This window comes from Alexandromys fortis, unplaced genomic scaffold (genome assembly GCF_014885135.2).
Source record: "Alexandromys fortis isolate MF-2015 unplaced genomic scaffold, M_Fortis_MF-2015_v1.1 scaffold_174, whole genome shotgun sequence".
Lineage (NCBI taxonomy): Eukaryota > Metazoa > Chordata > Mammalia > Rodentia > Cricetidae > Alexandromys > Alexandromys fortis.
The window spans coordinates 218,286-239,008 of NW_026068063.1; the positions used below are offsets into that span (position 1 = coordinate 218,286).

The 20,723-nt window shown below is 47.2% G+C and overlaps 1 protein-coding gene across 1 annotated transcript; it reads right to left on the reverse strand.

The window, feature by feature from the left end:
* Positions 1–8,681: 8,681 nt before the first annotated feature.
* On the reverse strand, positions 8,682–9,387 carry LOC126487561 (40S ribosomal protein S7-like). The gene has a single exon (XM_050120449.1). The coding sequence runs from the start codon at positions 9,385–9,387 to the stop codon at positions 8,797–8,799; it is 591 nt and encodes a 196-aa protein (XP_049976406.1). The 3' UTR covers positions 8,682–8,796.
* Positions 9,388–20,723: the final 11,336 nt, after the last annotated feature.

Consider the following 20,723-nt stretch of genomic DNA (forward strand, 5'->3'; position numbering starts at 1 on the left):
ATGTGAGTAGGCTGAGATGATGCACTTTGGGCCCCGTGATGGCAGTGGAAGGATGGGATGATTCACCTTGATTGTAGACTTGAATCACCATGGAAACAAACCTCTGGGAGTGTCATCAAGGGGGCTTCCGCACCAGCATCCATCCCTCCTCTCCTCTAACTGTGGATGTGCCCAGCTGTCTCCAGCTTCTGCCACCAAGCCCTCTCTGCTGGGAAGGACTGGACCCTTCAGCTGTGAGCCCAAACAGATGGTTCCTCCCTTCCCTCTGTAAGCTGTTTCTGTCAGCAACAGGAAATGTAACCGGTACAGACACACCCCACCCCCTTGGTTTGTTCCTTTAATATTTTTTTTTTGGTGGGGACAGCGTCTCATGTAGTCCTGGTGAGCCTCAAACCTGGTAGGTAGGTGGGGATAACTGAACGTCTCAATCTCTCCTAATCCTAACTCCATCTCTCTCGGCTTCCTCACTTCCAGACCCAGCGTGAGCAGCTGCTTTAGACTTCTGCTACCATGGTGGACTGTCACCTTGAGCCATGAGTCAAACCTTCTTCCCTAACTTATTTCTGTTCATACTTTGTTCCGCGGGAAAAAAAGTAACGAACAGAGTATGGAAAATAGAACTTGACTGCCTGCAGCTGCTGATGTCCACCTCAGGGTCCTCGCTCACACCGTCCTCTCCTTCATCCCTTCCTCCCCTCCATCCTCCCCTCTGAGGGACTGGGCATCTTGGACCTTCACTTTGCGCACTCCGTCTCATTCTGCATCCCTACCTGAAGGACCACAGCTCCTCCCAAGTGTCCACCTCCCCAGCTCTGAGTCCGCTCTCTTCCGGGTGGCCCACAGAGTGTCTACCACATGGTGATGGAAGCCACATCGCTGTCGTCAAATGAAGACATTTGTCAACTCCAGCCAAGAAACAGGGCTCTGCTCCAGCCGCGCAGATCTGAGCCTAGACCTTGACCTGGAAAAGGAGAGCGTATTTCTAAACAACCAGCGCCTTTCCCTCTCATTAAATGTTTAAAAAAAAAAAGAAGAGAGAGAGTCACTAAAAGAAAGAGCAGAAGCTGACATCCGAGGCTGTGGCACCCAAATTGTAGGCTGTAACTATTGTTTACGCTATATTTGTCCTGTCTCCTGGCATCATCCCGGGGACAGGAAGGAAAATGTCAAGCCATTGGCTTCCCTGGCCCAAGCACCACTAACTGAATGAGTCCGTGTTGCCTCCTTGTGGCCAAGATGGGAACTGCATTGACCTCCAAAGCAGAAAAAGCAGTCCGGTGTGAAAGTAAATGGTTCAGTCAGAGAAGGGTGGATGAGCCAAGCTGAGGGCCTCTCAGGCTGGGGGTGGGGGGTCCATTAGCCTGGACTGTTATTTACTGGTTGGGTTGCATCAAAATCCTAAAGTTGCCTACACAGTAGCTGGGAGACCTGTCCCAGACAGGCGGCTGGCAGCTCCGGTCCGAGGATACAGGGCCTTTTAAAACGACTTTTAATGTCCCCCTTCACAAAAACGACTTTATTTACCTGCCGCGTGTATGAGGCCTAAGAAAAACCCACATTTAACGTGTAATTTAGAGCTAAGTACACAACAGACGTCCGGAGTTTTAAAATTAGCCAAGTGGAGTGAACGCTGGGGTGTTATGCTTGCTCTCAAGCGTCTGAGTGTCTGACGGGGAGACATTGCCTGGGGCAGACTCTTGATAAAATAATCAGGCTCCGTCACTCCTGAGGAAGAAGGGGGACACTGCTCATAAAAGGACCTGCTATCCCAAACCTTCTCCATTCACGTCAGTGAGAAGAGCTGTCTGTGTGTGTCATGGGGTGCCCTGCGGTTTGCACAGATTAAAGTGAGATCCAGAATGATTTCCGAAAGACTTTTGAATATCTAATTTTATGAATGTATCCCACCCACTTAGCTTCAAAGCCAAGGCTTTCCTCTATCCTGTCTCCATCCAACACAGGGTGATAGAGAAAGCGTGTACAATGAAGAGGAGTTCCCCAGTGCCTACTGAATTCATGTTAGGCCTTCCCATTAATAGCCAAAGCAGAGGCTGTGAGGATGGTTCAGTGGGTGAATGTTCCCGTCTTGCCATCATGAGGACCTAAGACGGATCTCCTGGCATTGTGGTACCCACTTTGTAATCCCAGTTCTAAGGAGGCAGAGATAGGATGGTCTCTGTAGGTTGGGGAATAGCCTACTTGGTGAATTCTACAATAGTGAGAGACTCTGTCTCACAAAATAAGCTGGACCCCTGACCTTCACATGCACACATACACACGCACGTACACGCGCTCACGCACGCACACATACACACACACTAGCTGAAGTGTGAGAGGTGCTTTTCCTCTGCTCTTCACTCTCAATAATTCATAGAACCCTTACCCTATGGCTTTACAGGACCAATATGACTTCCTTTTCCTGAAGGGAGGGGCTGAGAAATCAGGGAGGAAAAAAGACTTGCACGTGATCACCATCTTAGTTTGGGTTTCTATTGCTGGGAGGAGACACCATGGCCACGGTAGCTCTTTTTTTTTTTTGGTTTTTCGAGACAGGGTTTCTCTGTGGCTTTGGAGCCTGTCCTGGAACTAGCGCTGTAGACCAGGCTGGTCTCGAACTCACAGAGATCCGCCTGCCTCTGCCTCCCTAGTGCTGGGATTAAAGGTGTGCACCACCATCGCCTGGCATCACGGTAGCTCTTATAAAGGAAAACATTTAAACTGGGACTGGCTTGCAGGTTCAGAGGTTTAGTGTCGATTGCATTGGGGTGGGTTACTCAGTCTAGGGGTTTGTAACCCACCCTGCAATCAGTTATTCCAGGGTCTCGGAGGGGCGCTACCTGAAAGGGAATGAGCTAGGACAGAAGAATGAGGCCAAGCAGATTTGTCAAAGCCTCCGTTTATTAGGATCATGGTTGCTGCTTATATAGCCCCTGAAGGGTAGGGAAACTGGACTCTTGCCGCCTGTTCCAGGTCACGTAGGCCAGGAGGTAGGCCAAGAAGTCACAAGTTGCCACACCTGGTTCCCTGGGTAGCTGGAATGTGAGGCGGTTCCGCTAACAGATAGCTCTCCATCAACAGCTTAATTGGGTGTGGGGCAGGTTCTCAATAGAACATAATTATGGGTGTGAGGTTCCCTGCAGACTCCCCAAGGTGATGGTTCCTGTAATGATTTTTAGGGGGGAAATGGCTCGTGACAGTTTAGTCCATTCTTGTCATGTTAGGAAGGTTGGTGGAGTGCAGGCAAAAATGGAGCTGGAGAAAGAGCCAAGTTCTAAATCCAGATCAGCAGACAGCAGGAAGAGAGAGTGGCATTGGTCTTGGCTTGAGCATCTGAAAACCTCAAAGCCCACCCCCAACTTTCTCCAACAAGGCCACACCTCTAAGAATGCCACTCCCTATGGGTCTATGGGGGCCATTTTTATTCAAGCCACTGTGGGGGCCAGCCATGGTAAGCTAAGTATGGGCAGGCCACCCAAAGGAAGTTCTTTACTTCCAACCATTATCACCTACCAGAGTAGAACGTGGCCATCCATAAATTTAATCAGAGGCCTGGGTCTCAGTAGTTTGCCCTCTTAGTTAGAAGAGGTGATAATTCATCGACCAGGGTAACCATTCTATCTAGACTAATTTAGATGACTAACCAATGCTTCTCATCTGATCAGATATTACTTGTCATAAGGGAACCTCCCTAAGGTTAGGGTCGGAGCAGGGTTTTCTTTTGTCTTTTCAGGAGAAAAGAAGGCATCCAGCCAAGGACTCTGAAGACAACTGGACAAATGAGACATCTGAAGAAAAAGAACAAATCACCCAGAAAAAATGTCCCAAGAGAAAGAGTAAACTGGCCTACCAGTATATCACATTTCCAACAGGATAAAATTTCATAAATCTTCCCAAATGTTTGTTTCTACTGTTCTCTACAGACATATAAAGTAAATGGTCTTTTTGTAGTTTCAGTCCAATTAAAAATTAAACCCGGCTTTGAAATTGGGGCATGGCTCTCTGCTTCTCTAAACCCAAGCATGATTGTTAAAGTAAAATCCAAAATTCCTGTGTCACGTCAGAAGAGCCACCTGATATGGGACAGAAGGAAAATCAAAATTAAGGAACTATTTTGTTGCCACTAATCTCATAATCTTTTGGTTTTATTTTTACTTTTTAACAGGTTAAGGTACAAATATTATCTCAAAGTTTATAAGATTAATATATATATTTAAACTTTTTGTCATGATATTAATGATCATATCGAGTACTAACTAATTCTAGGAAAAGGCTTCATCTAGCTTCCTGTACATGATTTCAGGTTTGAGTCTCTATCGGGTAACTAGGAATTTAGTTTTTGTACTCTGGATGGACATAACGAAGTATGATCCTTTAACATTTTTTAGATCTTCTGCATATGATATTTAAATGTTTAAGTTTTCTCTAGTGAACCAAGACCGTGCCTAACAGTGAGCTTTGAACTCTCCAAAAGGAGGATGGGGCCCCACAATGATGATTCCACGAGGACTATGGTAACAACAAGTTGAAAAATGCCACCTAAAGATCAGCTTGGGGCTGCAAACTGCTCAGGACAATTTCAAGGTGGCTAGCTGAGTGATCCAGCCTCACAGACTGCTCTAGTCAGTGCTTGAGACAAGCCCTGCACTTCCCATTACACAGAGATTGGACAACAAATGACAGTTACCTTTCCAGGACTTGACAACCCAAAGTTTTTTTTTCAGGGTTCCCAAATATAACCTTTCCTATTTTAGACAAAAAGGGAAAATGTGGTGACATTTGGTTTGTGATCTAACAAATAAAGTTTGTCTGAAGGTCAGAGTGCAGAGCTAGCCACTAGTTAACACAGAGGCCAGGCAGTGGTGACACACACCTTGAATCCCAGCACTCGGAAAGCAGAGGCAGGCGGATCTCTGTGAGTTCGAGACCAGCCTGGTCTACAAGGGCTAGTTCCAGGACAGGCTCCAAAACCACAGAGAAACCCTGTCTCGAAAAACAAACAAACAAACAAACAAACAAAGAAAAGAAAGAAAGAAAAGAAAAGTAAGTAATAAAGAAAATTGTCATTAAAGAATGGAGCTGTTGCTGACTAGTTTGTTAAGAGGAATTGCGGAAGAGTCTGGAGTCGCAGCCTAGAAACATCCTAGAACAGCGGCTCTCAACTTGTGGGTCACAACCGTCAGGAAACACTTACTTCTGATGGTCTTAGGGACTGAGACACCACTCCTCTACAAAATGAAGTAGCAATGAAAATAATGTTGTGGTCGGGGTCCCCACAACATGAGGAGCTGTATTAAAGGGCCGCAGCATGAGGAAGGCTGAGAACCGCTGCCCTAGCATGTTCTAAGTACAACCCGATGGGTCACTGAGGTGGGAGTCTGGAAGATTAGAATGTTGACAGACAATGTGGACAATGAAGGCCTAGCTCATGAGGTTTCAAAGGGAAATAAAAACTCTGCTGGGAACTGAGATAGAGGTGGCTCGTGACATATTCTGGCAATGAATCTGGCTGCATTCTCCCCAGGGCTTGAGAGCTGAAGTCAAAAGTAATGAACTAATTTGCTTGGCAGAGGAAATATCAGGAAGGAACGGCATTCCGGCTGTGGCACAGTTTCTGGTCACTACTCTTAACCAGGTTTACAGTGAGAGGAAAGAAAGAGAGCACAGCCCGGCGATGGTGGTGCACACCTTTAATCCCAGCACTTGGGAGGCAGAGGCAGGCAATTTCTGTGAGTTTGAGGCCAGCCTGGTCTACAGATGAGTGCCAGAACAGGCTCCAAAGTTACACATAGAAACCCTGGCGAGAGAGAGAGAGAGAGAGAGGGAGAGAGAGAGAGAGAGAGAGAGAGAGAGAGAGAGAGAGAGACCCTGTCTCAAAAAAGAAAAAAAAAGGTTTCTCAGATTCCGCCACTGTCCCTATGATAGAACAGGGTCAAACTACATCTTGACCTGGCTGGCTGCAGAACTTGGCAGCACAGTTTACGTTGACTGGTTTTGCCTGCATTGAAAACACAAGGACGATGGGAGCATGGAGGCATGCGCCAAGGCTCCGGAGAGCTGCTGAGGCCAGGCAATGGATGACAGGGCCAGATTCCTGGCAAGGAGGAAAGGGAAAGCCATTGTATAAAACCATCAAGATGAAACCTAAATTGCAGTGGATGTTAGAAATGCCAGGACGGAGGAGTATCTGACACAGGAGAGTTGCAGACACAGGTTGGAGCTAGCCAGGGGAGAAGGAGACCTGGAAGGGCAGGGCTGTCTAAGGCCACTGGGTGTTGACTGCTTCTTGATGAATAGACCAGCAAGGCCATTGGTCCTCTTTATTCCAAGCCATGTGTGAGGTAGCCTTTGCGGCTGCTGTTTCTCAGCTTGGCTGGTGGTTCTGGTCATGAGATCTGAAGTCTCCTGCCCTTCTACCAGGACCAGGTCTCTTCCTCACATCCTGCTACTTCAAGGTGATAGGAAAGTCTTTTCTATAAGCAGTTACCTATGTTACTTCAGGGTCTCCTTTGGGACCCTCCATATACTGAGCCACACGGCTGCATGCAGGCCATGGTGGGTGTCTCTGTAAGCAGGACACCTGCTTGAATGTTCTTGAGATTTATCTTCTTCCCTGGCCTTGGGCAGCAGCTCCCAGAATCAAGCATCCCACCTCCTCACTTTGTTCTCTTTGTCACCCCTTCCTAAAAGACAGTGCCACATACCACATGTCACATATGGGTTCTCTCTAAGCAAAACCCCTATGAGACAAGCTTACCGGGTTTGGCTATTATTGTAAAAAGGATGCTTGAACATTCTCAGTGTGACTTGATTATTTCAGCCTGTTTTATTGCTGAGGATTTTGGAAGCCCGTTTTGAAAACCAAATACTGGGTACCAAGCCCTTTCTCTATATAATTTATGTCCCCAAAACTAATCTTCCCAAAGGAGATACTCTGACTGACTGGGTTTGCAAAATGAGGGTCAACGGGGGAATTTTATTGTTTAGGTAATCTCATGTTTTATCATTACATGGGGGTAAACGGGTATATACCACTGGCACCTGGTGAACTAATTCCATGGATGTCCCTAAATATCTTATAATGCCCAGGGCATGACTTCATAGAAAGGAATTACCAGGTCCCAACTATCAACAGTGCCAAGGTTCAGAAGCTGGGCTGTGGCTGAGCAGTGGGAACATCCCAGATAAGCCTTTTCAAACCCCGTCATCGGCCAGCAGTCACACAGTCGATGTCTGTAGCTCCCTGCTTCTCCACTCAGCTCCTGTGGTCCCCTCCCACCTCTCCTCCAGCGGACCAACCACTCCTCTGACTGTCCTTCCTGCTTGTTTTTTCCTACCTGTTCCTCTTTCTGCTTGCCCGTCTCTCTGGTCTTGCACTGGTCAGCAGTCAGCTGAAGGTGACTCTCTCCTCTTCAAAGACTGCCTTCCTTTCTTCACAAAGTTCTTTGCCACTACGCTGTTCTTCAGGGTTTGAGGGGCGGGTTGTTTGCTTAATTGATTTTGGTTTTTCCAGACAAGGTTTCTCTGTGCAGCCCTGCCTATCCTGGAACTCACTCTGTAGACCAGGCTGGCCTCAAACTCAGACATTCCCCTGCCTCTGCCTCCCGAGTTCTGGGATTAAAGGTATGCGCCACCACATCTAGCTTGGGTTTTGTTTTGCCTAGAAACCTTTCAAGCAATTTCTAAATGTTACATACCCTCTGCGCACACTTTAAAATCCTTAGAGATGCTTTTGGGCCGTGACAGGTATCTTCCTGCAATGCAACAAAATGACAAACACAAAGAGAAGATCCTGATCTATGTTCTCTAGACCCTTCAGGAAACATGGAGTTATTCCTTTGGCCACAGATGTGTGAGGAGTCACATTATAGACATCAGAATTTACGCTGTTCAAAAAGGAATGCCGTAAGTGTCACCATGGCAAACTTAGAGCAGTCTATAGTGTCCACTCAGCATGCTGACGGTCTTGTAAACAAGCACAAACAAAATTCTTGCCAGGAGAATTAATGTGCAGATGGAGCCTGTTCAGGCCTCCAAGAGCCAAGACAGCCTCCATAAACGGAAGGAGAATGATCTGAGAAAAGTGAAGCCAAGGAGAAGGCAGCCGAGTTCAGCTGAAGCGCCGGCCTGCTTCTCACAGAGAGGCAGCCTTTGTGACAAGGGAAGAACCCCGAGCAGCTGGAGCCCATCCTGCAAATTCACGGCTCGGTGCACAAAAACAACCCTTCAGATCCGCAGAACCACAGACTCTGGCGAAGGCAGACACCTGGAATCTTAGCACCTCCTCAGATAGTAGAGGCAGGAGGAGGGTCGGAAGCTCAAGGTCATCCTCTGCTAGGAGTTAGACTCTGTCTCAAAGATGGACGGATAGATGAACAGACAGACAGTGAATCGTTCATCACAAGCTTAGTAGCTGCAAAGATGGAGCTCCCAGCCCGGGCATAGATCTCAGGTTAGTCAGCTCCAAGTCCTCCTATACAGCAGCAATCTATCACTGGTGTCTGCAGCTGCCTGCTTAGCACAACAAAAGATATGGATATGTCTGTGTGTGTATGTGTGTGCATTGTATATGTGTATGCATATAAATGCGGACACTCTAAAATAATCTCTTTCAGATTGCCCCGCGACTCCACACGTGTGCCACGGCACATGAATACAGATAGCAAACAAAGTAATTTTAAAATTTAAAAAAACACAGAACTCCTTAAAGGTAGTTCCCAAAGTTAGCAATACATAGTAACTGTTATTCTGCTTAGAACATTTTTTTTTAACGAATGACACTTTATTCAGTCATTTTCTTTACAACTGAAACTCTGGGAATTCAAAATTAACATCCTTGCCCGTGAGCTTCTTAGACACACCAGAAAAAGTTTCCACCTTGTGCTCCACGTTGTTCTGCTGTGCTTTGTCTAAATGAACCTTTATGAGCCGGCTGCCGTCCAGTTTCACTCGGATCCTCTTGCCCACAGTCTCACTCAGGAAGACCAAGTCCTCAAGGATGGCGTCGTGCACTGCGGTGAGCGTGCGGCTTCTGGGGCGCCTCTGCTTATTTTTCGTACGGTTTTTCCGAGTTGGCTTGGGCAGAATCCTCCTCTGAGCAACGAAGACTACGTGTTTCCCGCTGAACTTTTTCTCCAATTCACGAACCAGCCGGACCTGGATTTTTTGGAAGGATTTCAGCTGAGGAACTGGTACAAAAATTATGATGGCTTTCCGGCCACCACCAACTTCAGTTTCCTTGGCCGCAGTGCTGTTGAGCTCCCGCAGCTGCGCCTTGAGATCCGAGTTCATCTCCAGCTCGAGCAGCGCCTGAGAGATGCCGGACTCGAACTCATCCAGCCAGGCTTCTCGCCATTGGGCTTTGACGATCTTGGCGCTCGAGCTGAACATGGTTCACCCTTACGGAGTGCCGGCTTGGAAAGAGCTGCTTAGAACATTTTAAGCAGATGCACCCAACATGGGAAAACCTTTCCTAAGACCCATGCACGGAAACTGGTTTGATCTCCCCACCCACTTTATACTTTGTTATCCATTTAACCATAGATTTTGTCCAGTGAATCAGTAGGAAATTTCTATTCCTAACACTCTGCTGGCAAAGCCGTCTTCCTTATCAAGCGTGTCATCAGATCAGACTGTCTTCTTGTCAGTCTGCCTTCGTTTCCTGTCTGACGTGACGTGTTGTCACACCTGTCTTGAGACAGCTGACAAGATAGATGGGTTAGGCGGAGCAGCGCTGTGTGCTTCTTCTAGTCTAGAGCCAGGCTGTTCTGCCCGTTGTGTGATGTTTTACACCTTGGACTCTTTTGGGGAGCCCACTGCCCAGCTCCCAAGTAAATGACACACAGAGACTTATTCTTAGTAATGAATGCCCGGCTTTAGCATGGCTTGGTTCTTGCCAGCTTTTCTTAGCTTAAATTATCCCAAGTTCCTTTTGCCTCTGGGCTTTTATCTTTCTTTCTTCTGTATGTCTTTCCTTCTTACTCCGTGGGTGACTGGGTGACTGGGTGACTGACCCCTGATATTCTCCTGTCCTTGTTCTCTTGCTCCTCCTTCTCCCTTCTCTCAGGGTTCTCCTTCTATTTATCCTCTCTTCCTGCCAGCCCCACCTATCCTTGCTCCTGCATCGTTATTGGCCAGTCATCTTTTTATTAGGACCATCAGGTGTTTTAGACAGACACAGTAACACAGCTTCACAGAGTTAAACAGATACAGCATAAACAAAAGTTACACACCTGAAAATAATATTCCCCCAAATTCACTCTTTCCTTGCCTCTTGTCATCCTTTCTGCTTTGGCCACCAGGGCACTAGCAGCAGTCATCAGATTCCAGAGCCAAGACACAGAAGAGGCGAAGACACGTAAAGGAAATTATAGACACTCTTGCCATTTGCATTGAAAATAGCACAACCGCCGGATGGTGGTGTGCACACCTTTAATTCCAGCACTAGAGAGGCAGAGGCAAGCGGGATCTCTGTGAGTTCGAGGCCAGCCTGGTCTACAAGAGCTAGTTCCAGGACAGGCTCCAAAGCTACAGAGAGACCCTATATGTGCAGCGGGATGGGGAGGAGGAACACAACCACCAGGTCGCAGTGGTGCACACCTTTAATCCCAGCACTTGGGAGGCAGAAGCAGGCAGATCTCTGTGATTTCAAGACCAGTCTGGTCTATAAAGTGAGTTCCAGGACAGCCAGGACTGTTTCACAGAGAAACCCTGTCTCAAAAAAATAAATAAATAAATAAATAAAAAATAAATAAAAAATAAAAACCTATAAAAAACAAAACAAATAAAAAGAATAATACAACCTTGGTAAAAATTCCCTGTTTTAAAGCTGAATTTCACACTTAGCAGAGACATCGACTTGCCAAGAAAGACACAACCCACCCCACTCCACTCCCTAAGCCTATAAAGGCTGTTCAAATGTTGTGTTCCATTGCTAACAATGGGCAATTCCTCAGCCCAGGTAAGCTTTAGGGAAATAGAGTTTAGTCAAGGGCTGTATCTAGTGATGACTTTCTTAATGTCAGAATTCCAGAGTGGTACATGATCTGCAAAAAGACAGGGGAACCCAGGGTGTGCTAGTGTGCACATGTGTGCTCAGATAACTGTATGTGACTGTGTGCATGTGTGGTATGTGAGTCTGTGTGTGTGCATGCACACCTGTGTGGTATGTGTGTGATATGTGTGCATGCCTGTGTATGTGCACACCTATGTGTTACGTATGTGTGTGTAGTATGTGTGCAGTCCTGTGTGTGCCCGCATATGTGGTGTGTGTGCACATCTGTGTGGTATGTGTGTACATGTAGTACCTGCATGTGTGAACACACCTGTGTTGTGAGTGTGTGTGTGGTGCCTGTGTGTGTGTGGTGTGTGTCTTTCTCTCTGTGTGTGCACACCTGTGTTGTGTTTGTATTGTGTATGTGTTGTGTCTTTCTCTGTGTATACCTGTATGACGAATGTGTGTGATGTGGGTGTGTCTCTCTCTCTGTGCACACCTGTGTTGTGAATGTGTGTATTGTGTGCCTGTCTCTCTGTCTCTGTGTACACCTGTGTGGCGAGTGTGTGTATGATGTGCATGTCTGTAGCACGTATGTCTTTGTGTGTATGGTTATGTGTGTTGTATGTGTGATGTCTGTATATGTGCCTGTACATGTGTGTGTGTGTGTGTGTGTTCTAGGCTGTCTCTGTTCTAAAATCGCTCCAGGACTCCATCAAGAGGCCCCGCCCTGACAAGCACATCTGAACTGCCTTCCAAAGGTCCCACCTCTAAATGATACAATTCAACGGTTTATCCTCTCCACACCTCACAGAGGAGATTAATTTTCAACACAGGAATCCTTTGGGAACAATTTCCAAACCACAGCACACAACAATCTCTCCGATTGTACTTTTGGTGCCCCGAGTGGGATCTGCATGCCCGGAGCAACACTGTGTCCTAGGATCAAGCATATCTGAGGGCTTTGTGTTTCTATAGCAAAGCCCAGAGGTAAAAAAGCAGAGAACGGGGAAGTAGATACATGTTCGAAAAGAGAGCCGGGTTAGCTGAGACTCTGAAATGGATGCCCTTGACTCTCCCTGCCTGTGAGTCCCTTTAGAGGGTCAGTGCTTCTCTAGGGATTCGATACCCCTCAGAATAAAGCTGATATCCTCCATTGATGCATTTCTTCAGCATATTATTTTCTATTATTTCTGTTATTTTTTATATTATCAATTTTACTTATATTTTCTGTTTCCAACCCCATCATCCATCTCTTTGAAACACAAGAGGTTCAGAAATGGGAACCTGAAAATCTGGCCCCCGGCACGTCCTGGGAGCCCAGTACATTCCTGCATATACTTCTTATTTATGTAGCACATGCTGACCTTATCCTAGAAATGACTAGATGACCACACTCCCTGCACCGGGAAGGAAAACAGAAAAATCACTTGAATAATATGTCCCAGAAGCCCCCTGGTGCTTTGTGACCATCTCCAGAAAGTACACTGGGGCCGTGCAGAGCAAGAAGAGGCCTGGCTCACTTTAGGGCCTGCAGGCAGCTGGGTAGCAAGGACCCTGCTCACACAAAGCCCTTTTCTCCCAGCTTTATTAACTTCTAAGCCTTTTCCTGTTTGTCTGTCATGGCCAAACCCACCTCTTGGCAGACAGTGAGTCTGAGTATTTGAATTAGATTCCTGAGCAGTGATTAAAACAGACTCGGGCCCTTAACAAAGAGGTTCTAAAACAGCAACAGCAGGGTCCGGGCTATACTGTAGGGCCTTCACTCCAGCCTGTGGGCCTACGACCTGATCTCTGGGGCAAGACGTTGGGTGCACCAGGGAGGACGGACCCTCCAGGGTGGGATGCAGTTTGTGATACTGGGACTCAGCTGTCCTTGTGACAGCCAGCTGCTGGCAGAAGCAAGCCTTCAGTACGCAGTTGCTCCTTCAAGGAGGACAGCCATCCTTGGGGACACAGAGTCGTTGCCACGCTCATTCTCACAAGTCCACTTTCCACCCAGGGAAACAAAGAGGGCACAGGGCTAGGGCTGATGTCCACAAAGCTTCCACCTTTCCAGGAAGCCATGAAGGAAATGGTAGCCCCGGCTGCTGTCCTGCGTGTCCCACGTGCCTTTCTAACCTCACATACACACATGTGTTTACATGTAAACGCCCGAGTCTTCACAGCAGAGACCCAGGAACACACTGACAGGAGTCTTCCCTCTTTGAGTTCTGCACTGTGACAAACGCCTACCTCCCCAGGGCTTGTCTGTCCTTTCAAACTGGGCTTTGGCTTTGCCTGGCTGTAAACAGCATCATCCCAGCCCAGGAAGGCTAAAGCAAGTGAACCCAAAGTTCCAGACTAAGATGAGATTTTTGTCTCAAAGCAAAAACCACAAACTCAATATTCACCATAACAAAGTAAACCCAGCCGGACTCCGATTCCAAACTACTACAGCGACACTTTTTGTCCAAATCATCAGAGACCTCTGAATTCAATGGGGATTCAGACAAGCTCTCCTTTCAGTTGGGGGAAGGTAGCGTGTAAACCATGAGTTGCTATGACAACAACCTTCAACAGCTGAGGGACTCTTTGCAATTTGGGGGGGGGCAGTGAGAGAAGTCAGCCTAGGGCCTAGAGTCTCTAAGATGGGGGTCACTCCCCTTTCTTCAAAGGCTCTGTTCACCTCGCTGACCAGAGCAGCCTGTGTGAAGCCCGTTGCAATGTGTCCCGCCTCGAGGAGCAAGGGCTTCCCCAGAGCACAGACAGCCCAGAGGCCTGCTGATCTGGATTTGAATAATGTCCTCATCATTCCAAGAAGATAGCAAACTCTTTAAATAGATCATAGAAAGACGCCACACAATATTCCTTGTCTTATGACAGCCACGGGGACCCTCCTCAAACACCAAAGACTGTTTTCGAAGACTCTGTCACAGGGCGGGAGAAGTAACGGAGGTGGTAGAGGGCTTGTCTAGCAAGCAGGAGGCCCTGCATTTAGTCCTCATTTCCAGATAAAATGGGGTGTGGTATGGGGTGCTAGTGTTTCCAGCACAAGGGAGATGAATAAGGGGAGGTCATGAATTCAAGGTTAACCTTGTCCACATTTGTGAGTTCAAGACTACCCTGGGTTACCTGGAACACTGCGCCTTCCCAAAAGAAAACACACCCTCAAAGTGAATGACTCCTGTGTGTGGATAAAAAGATCAACCACGCCTTCCCCACCCATGGGCTCTGCCCCTCGGGAACTGTAAGTTAAGCCCTTTTCTCTAAACTGCTTTAGTCTGTGGCATTTTATCGCAGCCACAACAGTTAATACAGGCTGTGGGGATGGGCTGATGACGCAGAGGTTTCAGGGTTCTAACTTTTCCTTCTCGAGCTGCTGCAAGAACACCAACCTTCACAAGAATCCATCTTACTCTAGAAAGAAAAGCAAGTCTCACGTCTAAAACAAAAACTTGCTTTTCTTTCTATAGCCTCGACTGGCCTTGAACTTGCTACACAGCCAATGATGACCTTGAACTTCTGATTCTCCGGCCTTCACCTCCCAAGCGCTGGCTGGATTTACCGGGGTGCACTGTAAACCAGCTTCTTAGATGCTGGGAATCCAACCTGGGGCTTTGTGTTTTCTAGACAGGCACTCTGTCAGCTGAGCTACAGTCCCAGGAACAAGGTCAAGCTGTTATCCCTAGCATCTTACCTAGCTAACGTCTTACCTAACATCTTACCTAGCTAACGTCTTACCTAACATCTTACCTAGCAGTATGGAAACAAAGGCACCTGGAGTAGGACTGTGTGGTTTAATGACCGAGCACTACCATACCCCAGCTGGGAAAACAAAAAAGGAACTTTAGTCCAGGGTGCCAATGGGAAGGGCACACTGTTAGGGGCAGAGGTCCACCCAAGTAGAGTGTTCTAAATTCAAAAGCTTTGACTAAAGGCTCAGAGGAGGCACTCAATAGGTGATGTGTAAGAAGGATACCAGGGCACTCCTGTGCCCCGCAGCCAGGAGGGCTCATCTACATCTAGTCATCAGGAAACATCCCAGACTCCCGCAGAGGGGCATCCTACAGACATAAGCTAAGGCCTGCCTGTCAGGGCATCCCACAAACACTTAGTCTGCCGTCTTCATCAAGTGCCAAGTTCATGAAAGACAAGGAAAGACTCAGTGTTCTGGAGTCTTCGGAAGACGGGGCAGCAGTTATGGACCAGAGGCAAAACAAAAGCATTTTTTTTTTTGTTTTTGTTTTTTCGAGACAGGGTTTCTCTGTGGTTTTGGAGCCTGTCCTGGAACTAGCTCTTGTAGACCAGGCTGGTCTCGAACTCACAGAGATCCGCCTGCCTCTGCCTCCCGAGTGCTGGGATTAAAGGCGAGCGCCACCACCGCCCGGCTAACAAAAGCATTTTTTAAGTTGTTTAGAGATGGGGGTGTTGTTACCCTGAGCAGGCTGATCTCAAATTCTTCGGCTCAAGTGGTCTTCCTACCTCAGCCTCGTGATCCAGCTCGGACTTCAGGTGACCACCACCGTGCCTGGCACGCTGAGGCTCGAACCCAGGATTTTCTCCATGCCCGATAAGTCCTCACTCCCCAATCAAGAGCAGTGTTTTAATATTAAATTTCTTAATTTGATAATCCTGCTGTGGCTATAAAGGAGCTCTTTGGTTTTAGGAAATTTGCATTCAAGAATTGAGGACTAGAGGGCATAATGTCTCTATGACTCTCCCTGTGACTCAGAAATACATCAGTGCCCGTCTACACGGCAGAGCAGAGACTGCTGAGTCACAAGAGTGTAATAAGGCAGAACAGAAGCAGGTTGGTTAATATAGAGGAAGGGTATATGGGAGTTTTGGAATATTCCTTCAAACTCTTTTTGTGGGGATTTTTTTTTTTGGTTTATTTGTAGGGGTTGATTTTTAGAGACAGGGTTTCTTTGTTATGCCCAGATCCATGAAGTCCCCCCACAAAACCAACAAGGAGATCGAGTCCTATATGTAAAAGCAAAGAGCCTCTATTTTATACAAGTTTGCAAACTCAGTCTCTCCACAAGTCCAGCGTATTGGAATAATCGAAGAGCCCCAAGGTCAGTTAGAGTTGGGTTTTTATAGTAGTAAAGGTGGGGGTGAGGGATTTCTAAGGTTCAGGACCCCTGACTGGCTGACATTTGTCTAGGGGTGTCCTGGTGAACGCGTGCTGGCAGGTGATCCTATCTACTACAATGGTTGGAATGTTAGGCATTTCCTTTGGATGGTGCTTGGGTAATCTAAATTTGTGGTCCTTCCCGCAACCAGGTACTGCTTCAGGGTAAACTACTGAGACTCAGGCCTCCATTAAACTTATCGATGGCTGAGTCCTGCTCTGGCAGGTGATAATGGTTGGAAGTAAAGAACTTCCTTTGGTGGTCTGTTTCTATTGAGCTTATCATGGCTGGCTCCTACACTTGGCTGTTCTAGAACTCACTATATAGACCAGGCTGGCCTCAGATTCCGAGATCCGCCTGCCTCTGCCTTCCTAATGGTGACTAAAGACATGAGCCACCATGACTAGGCTCAAACTCCCTCTCTCCCCACTTCCTTCCTCTCCTCTTTGAGACAGGGCTTCCTCCAATTTACTACGCAGCTGAGAATGACCTCGAGCTTCTGATCCTCCTGCCTCCACTTTACAAACACTAGGATCACACTGTAGGTATGAGGGTACCACACACACACCCAGTTTATGTAGCAATGGGGTTGAAAACCAGGGCTTTGTATAAGTTAAGCAAGCACCTCTCCCTTCAGGCGACAACTCCCCCTTCCCTTCCCTTTCCCTCTCCTCTCCTTTTCTCCCCTTCCTTCTCCTTCCCCTCTCCTCTCTTCCCCTCCCCTCTTCTTCCCTCTCTCTTCTCTGCTCTCCTCTCCTCTTCATTTTAGTGCTGAGGACTAAATCCAGGCTCTTACATATCCTAGGCAAGCCACAACTTTGAAATTATGACAGAAAAAGAAAGCTGAGAGGATGAACATGTAGCTCACCGGAAGAGCATTTGTCTACTATGAGGTCCCAATTCAGTCCCTGGCACCAAATAAATGAATGAATTAGTTAAGAGATAAATAAATAAATAAATAAATAAATAAAACAAAGGCAAAAGAAACCTGAAAAGAGTCTTGTATCAAAATTATCAGCATATATGTATAACAATACACTGATAAAATTCTTTACAACTTTTAATGGTCAGTTTTATCAAATCAGGTCAAAAAAACATTTTTCCAATTACAAGCCAGTATTCACCATATTGTTTTTATTTCTTAAATTTCTTATAATGTATAGTGTGAGAGCCCAAAGAAGTGGATCTGTCCCCTCTTGACTAAAGGTCAGAAAGTTCAGACCTATTCTTGCTCCTTCAAGGTTATAACAGGAGGTTTGACCTAAGATGTAGCTACTAACAGAATGTTTTGACCTAGGATGTGGTTACTTGATGCTTTGGGCACTGAGAAGGTAATTTATTTGTTCCTTGTATCATGGTAAAGAAGACTCTTGCCTTCCCCCTCCTCTTTGGATTGGGGTGTATAAAGCCTATGAGAAATAAACACCAGGTGAATCTCGGTATTTAGTGGATGCCCTCCCAACTCTAGTAGATGTCTCTAGTCTCTTAATCCTCATGCTTCCCTCCAAGCACAGACCTGGCAGGACTGATGTTGTTGCCTGGATGTGGGATATGACAAATGGCCCTCAACGTGGGTCATATGGCAGTATATTGCCAGCAGGTATGTCTGTGCCCTACATGTGTGCAGTGACTGCAGGCATCAGAAGAGGGCAAGCGGGGTGGTGGGGGTGCACGCCATTAACCCTAGCACTCAAGAGGCAGAGGCAGGAGGCTCTGAGTTTGAGGCCAGCCTGGTCTACTAAGTGAGTTCTAGGACAACCAAGGCTACACAGAGAAACCCTGTTACCTGTCTCAAAAAAAAAGGAGGAGGAGGAGGAGGAGGAGGAGGAGGAGGAGGAGGAGGAGGAGGAGAAGANGGAGGAGGAGGAGGAGGAGGAGGAGGAGGAGGAGGAGGAGGAGGAGGAGAAGGAGAAGAAGAAGAAGAAGAAGAAGAAGAAGAAGAAGAAGAAGAAGAAGAAGAAGAAGAAGAAGAAGAAGAAGAAGAAGACGTCAGATCCTCCTTGGATCCTCCATTGGATGCTCCTCCTTTGGATGCTGGGAACTGAACCTAGGTCCTCCAGAAAAACAGCAAACGCTCTTCACTGATGAGCTCCAGTCCCACCGTATTTCTTTTTCTGAAATGCTTAACATGTTCAACATCTTGTTCAATCAGTCCCCTAGATCCACGAGTTCAACTAATCACAGATTAATATTTAGAGAGCTGGACATAGTGGCGCACCCCTTTAATCCCTTGGTAAAGGAAACAGAAGTAGGCAAACCTCCATGATTTCAGGGCCAGACTGGTCTACTTAGGAAGTTCCAGGCTAGACGGAGCTCTAGTGAGACTGTCTCAATACCTAGGAGTGGGCATTGAACATACACAGGCATTTTCCTCTTCCCCTTTGCCTCTAAACAATACAGCACAGTAGCTATTCATTAACACATAGTATTGGTATCACATTAGTTATTATGAGTGACCTAGCTGTGCATTAAGCTCATGGAAGGATGTGTTAACATAGCCGGCAAATACAACCCCTGTTGTTTTGCATTCAATACAGTGGCTGAACCTTAAGCAACTGTTGTCCCAACTGGCAAGCAAGTCTGCAGCTACTAGCAGAGGTTTGGGCAGGATGGAGCAAGACAGAAATTCTGTTCCGTCAGGCACCAGCTCTATTACAGAAACCACCAAGGGAAACTTCATCTAAAAGTCTATCCTTTTTTTTTTTTTCTTTTTGAAACAGGGTTTCTCTCTGTAACAGCCCTAGCTGTCCTGGAACTAGCTCTGTAGACCAGGCTGGCCTTGAACTCACAGAGATCCGCCTGCCTCTGCCTCCTGTGTTGGGATTAATGGTATGCACCACCAACCCAGCTCTATCCTTCTATAGAGCTTGGGATTCAAAGGCTAAGGTAAAATCCTGCTAGCTCAGAGAGGCTGAATAGCAAACAGCTCACCTTCTTTCCTTGCTCTTATCTCCTGAGAAAAAGGGGCATCCTTCTGTTCAGCCCCCACTAAACAGCCCTCATTTCACTACCGCTTCTTACCATTCTCCTTACCACTTCCTGTCAGCTAGTTGCTGACTCAGCCTCCTGACTCTTCCTGATCAAATAAAATGATTAAGTTTTATTTAATCAAATAAATGTTACATGTCTTTGCGTTGTTAACAAAAGCAGCAGAAACAAATACAACACGCCTCTCCACAGTTGAAATAATTCTGCAACAAGCCCCACTGTCCTTAGGGACTTGAGCATCCATAGATTATAACATCCCTGGAACCCGCCTCCACATACAGCGAAGGATGACTGCTTACCCAACTCTGTGATGGAGAATAGGTACCTACCTAGCTCTTCAACAATTCTTTGGGGACTTTGGGACTGAGATTGCTGTACGGTCCAAATGGGACAGAGGCCTGAGATGACTCTGACGGCTGGAGGGGCAGTTGGCATCAGGGAGATCACACGGGAGCAATGGGCACTCTGGCACTCTGGCACTTAGAGAACACCTGTGGGTCAGAATTCAAGGTGGTCCCCACTCATGGAACAGCAGAAGCTGGCTTCCTGGCTGGCGTCTCCATGTTGAGTGCCGGTGCGTGGGTGGAACTGCGAATAAATCCAGTTTCCCCGGAGTGCACAGATTGGGGGGCTCATAAATCAGGCTCAGGTGAAGGTGGGCCAAGAAGAGAGAATGACCCCACGCTTACCTTAGTTCAGTGTAGAAATCTATGTCTTAGGTCAAAGAAACCGGTCCCCTCAGAGCCATTTAAAACACTTCTTTCCTAGACACTAGTGTTTAGTGACTGTTTCCTGATGAGCACAAACAGCACCAGGAGAAGAAAGAGACTGGGAACTCAATGGGCCCTGGTAGAAACAGCCGCCACCAGGCTCAGATCCTAGCTGTATGCAGAGTTCTCGGCAGCGGGAATCAGAATCTCTGCTTGCTAGCATGCAGATTCTGGGGCTCATGTGGCTCCCTGGCTCCTTCCAGAAAACCGAGGTGTGGTGAGTTCACAGCCTCACGTTATTCCTGGTCCAGCTCGAGCCCTAAGAAATGACCTATTCAGGAGTCACAGAGATGCTTTGTGTCTTGGGGGAGTCAGCTGGAGGAGTTTCAGCCCCAGAACGCTGTGTCTTCCCAGGCACCCTGCAAAAGTTCAGTCAACTGCTCTCCAGACTGGGCAGAGGCCTCAAAGAATGCTTCCAGCGCCAGACCCAACACCAGCCTTCAGCATCTCCCAGGACAAACGGTCCCATCCCATTTGTGCCATCTTAGCTCCGTCTATTGTATTCAAGACCCAGGATTAAGACTAGGCTTCAGCCCTGATCAGCCGCAGAAAAACTGGTTTTCCCTCCCCATTCATTTTCTGTAGGACTCCACACAGTTTGTGGTATGTTCTAAAGAGTGGTTCTCAATGTGGGACCCCTGGTCTCCTTCTTTTAGTGAATGAGGACTTTGGAGTGACCCCAGTGACCCGCGTGTTAGGCAGCCCTCCAGGTGAATCAGCGCTAAACCGTTTTCCTTGAATGCTGTGATCCTAGATGAAGGCTGACTGGAAGAACAGATAGATTGCAAGGTAAGATTTACAAATGGTGGGGCTGTGGGCGTTATCTCAAGGTGCCTGTCTCTACCTCTTTGTTTCTTT

What these genes read in the sequence shown, in the direction of transcription:
- LOC126487561 (XM_050120449.1), bottom strand. Translation starts at nt 9,387, where the DNA reads ATGTTCAGCTCGAGCGCCAAGATCGTCAAAGCCCAATGGCGAGAAGCC.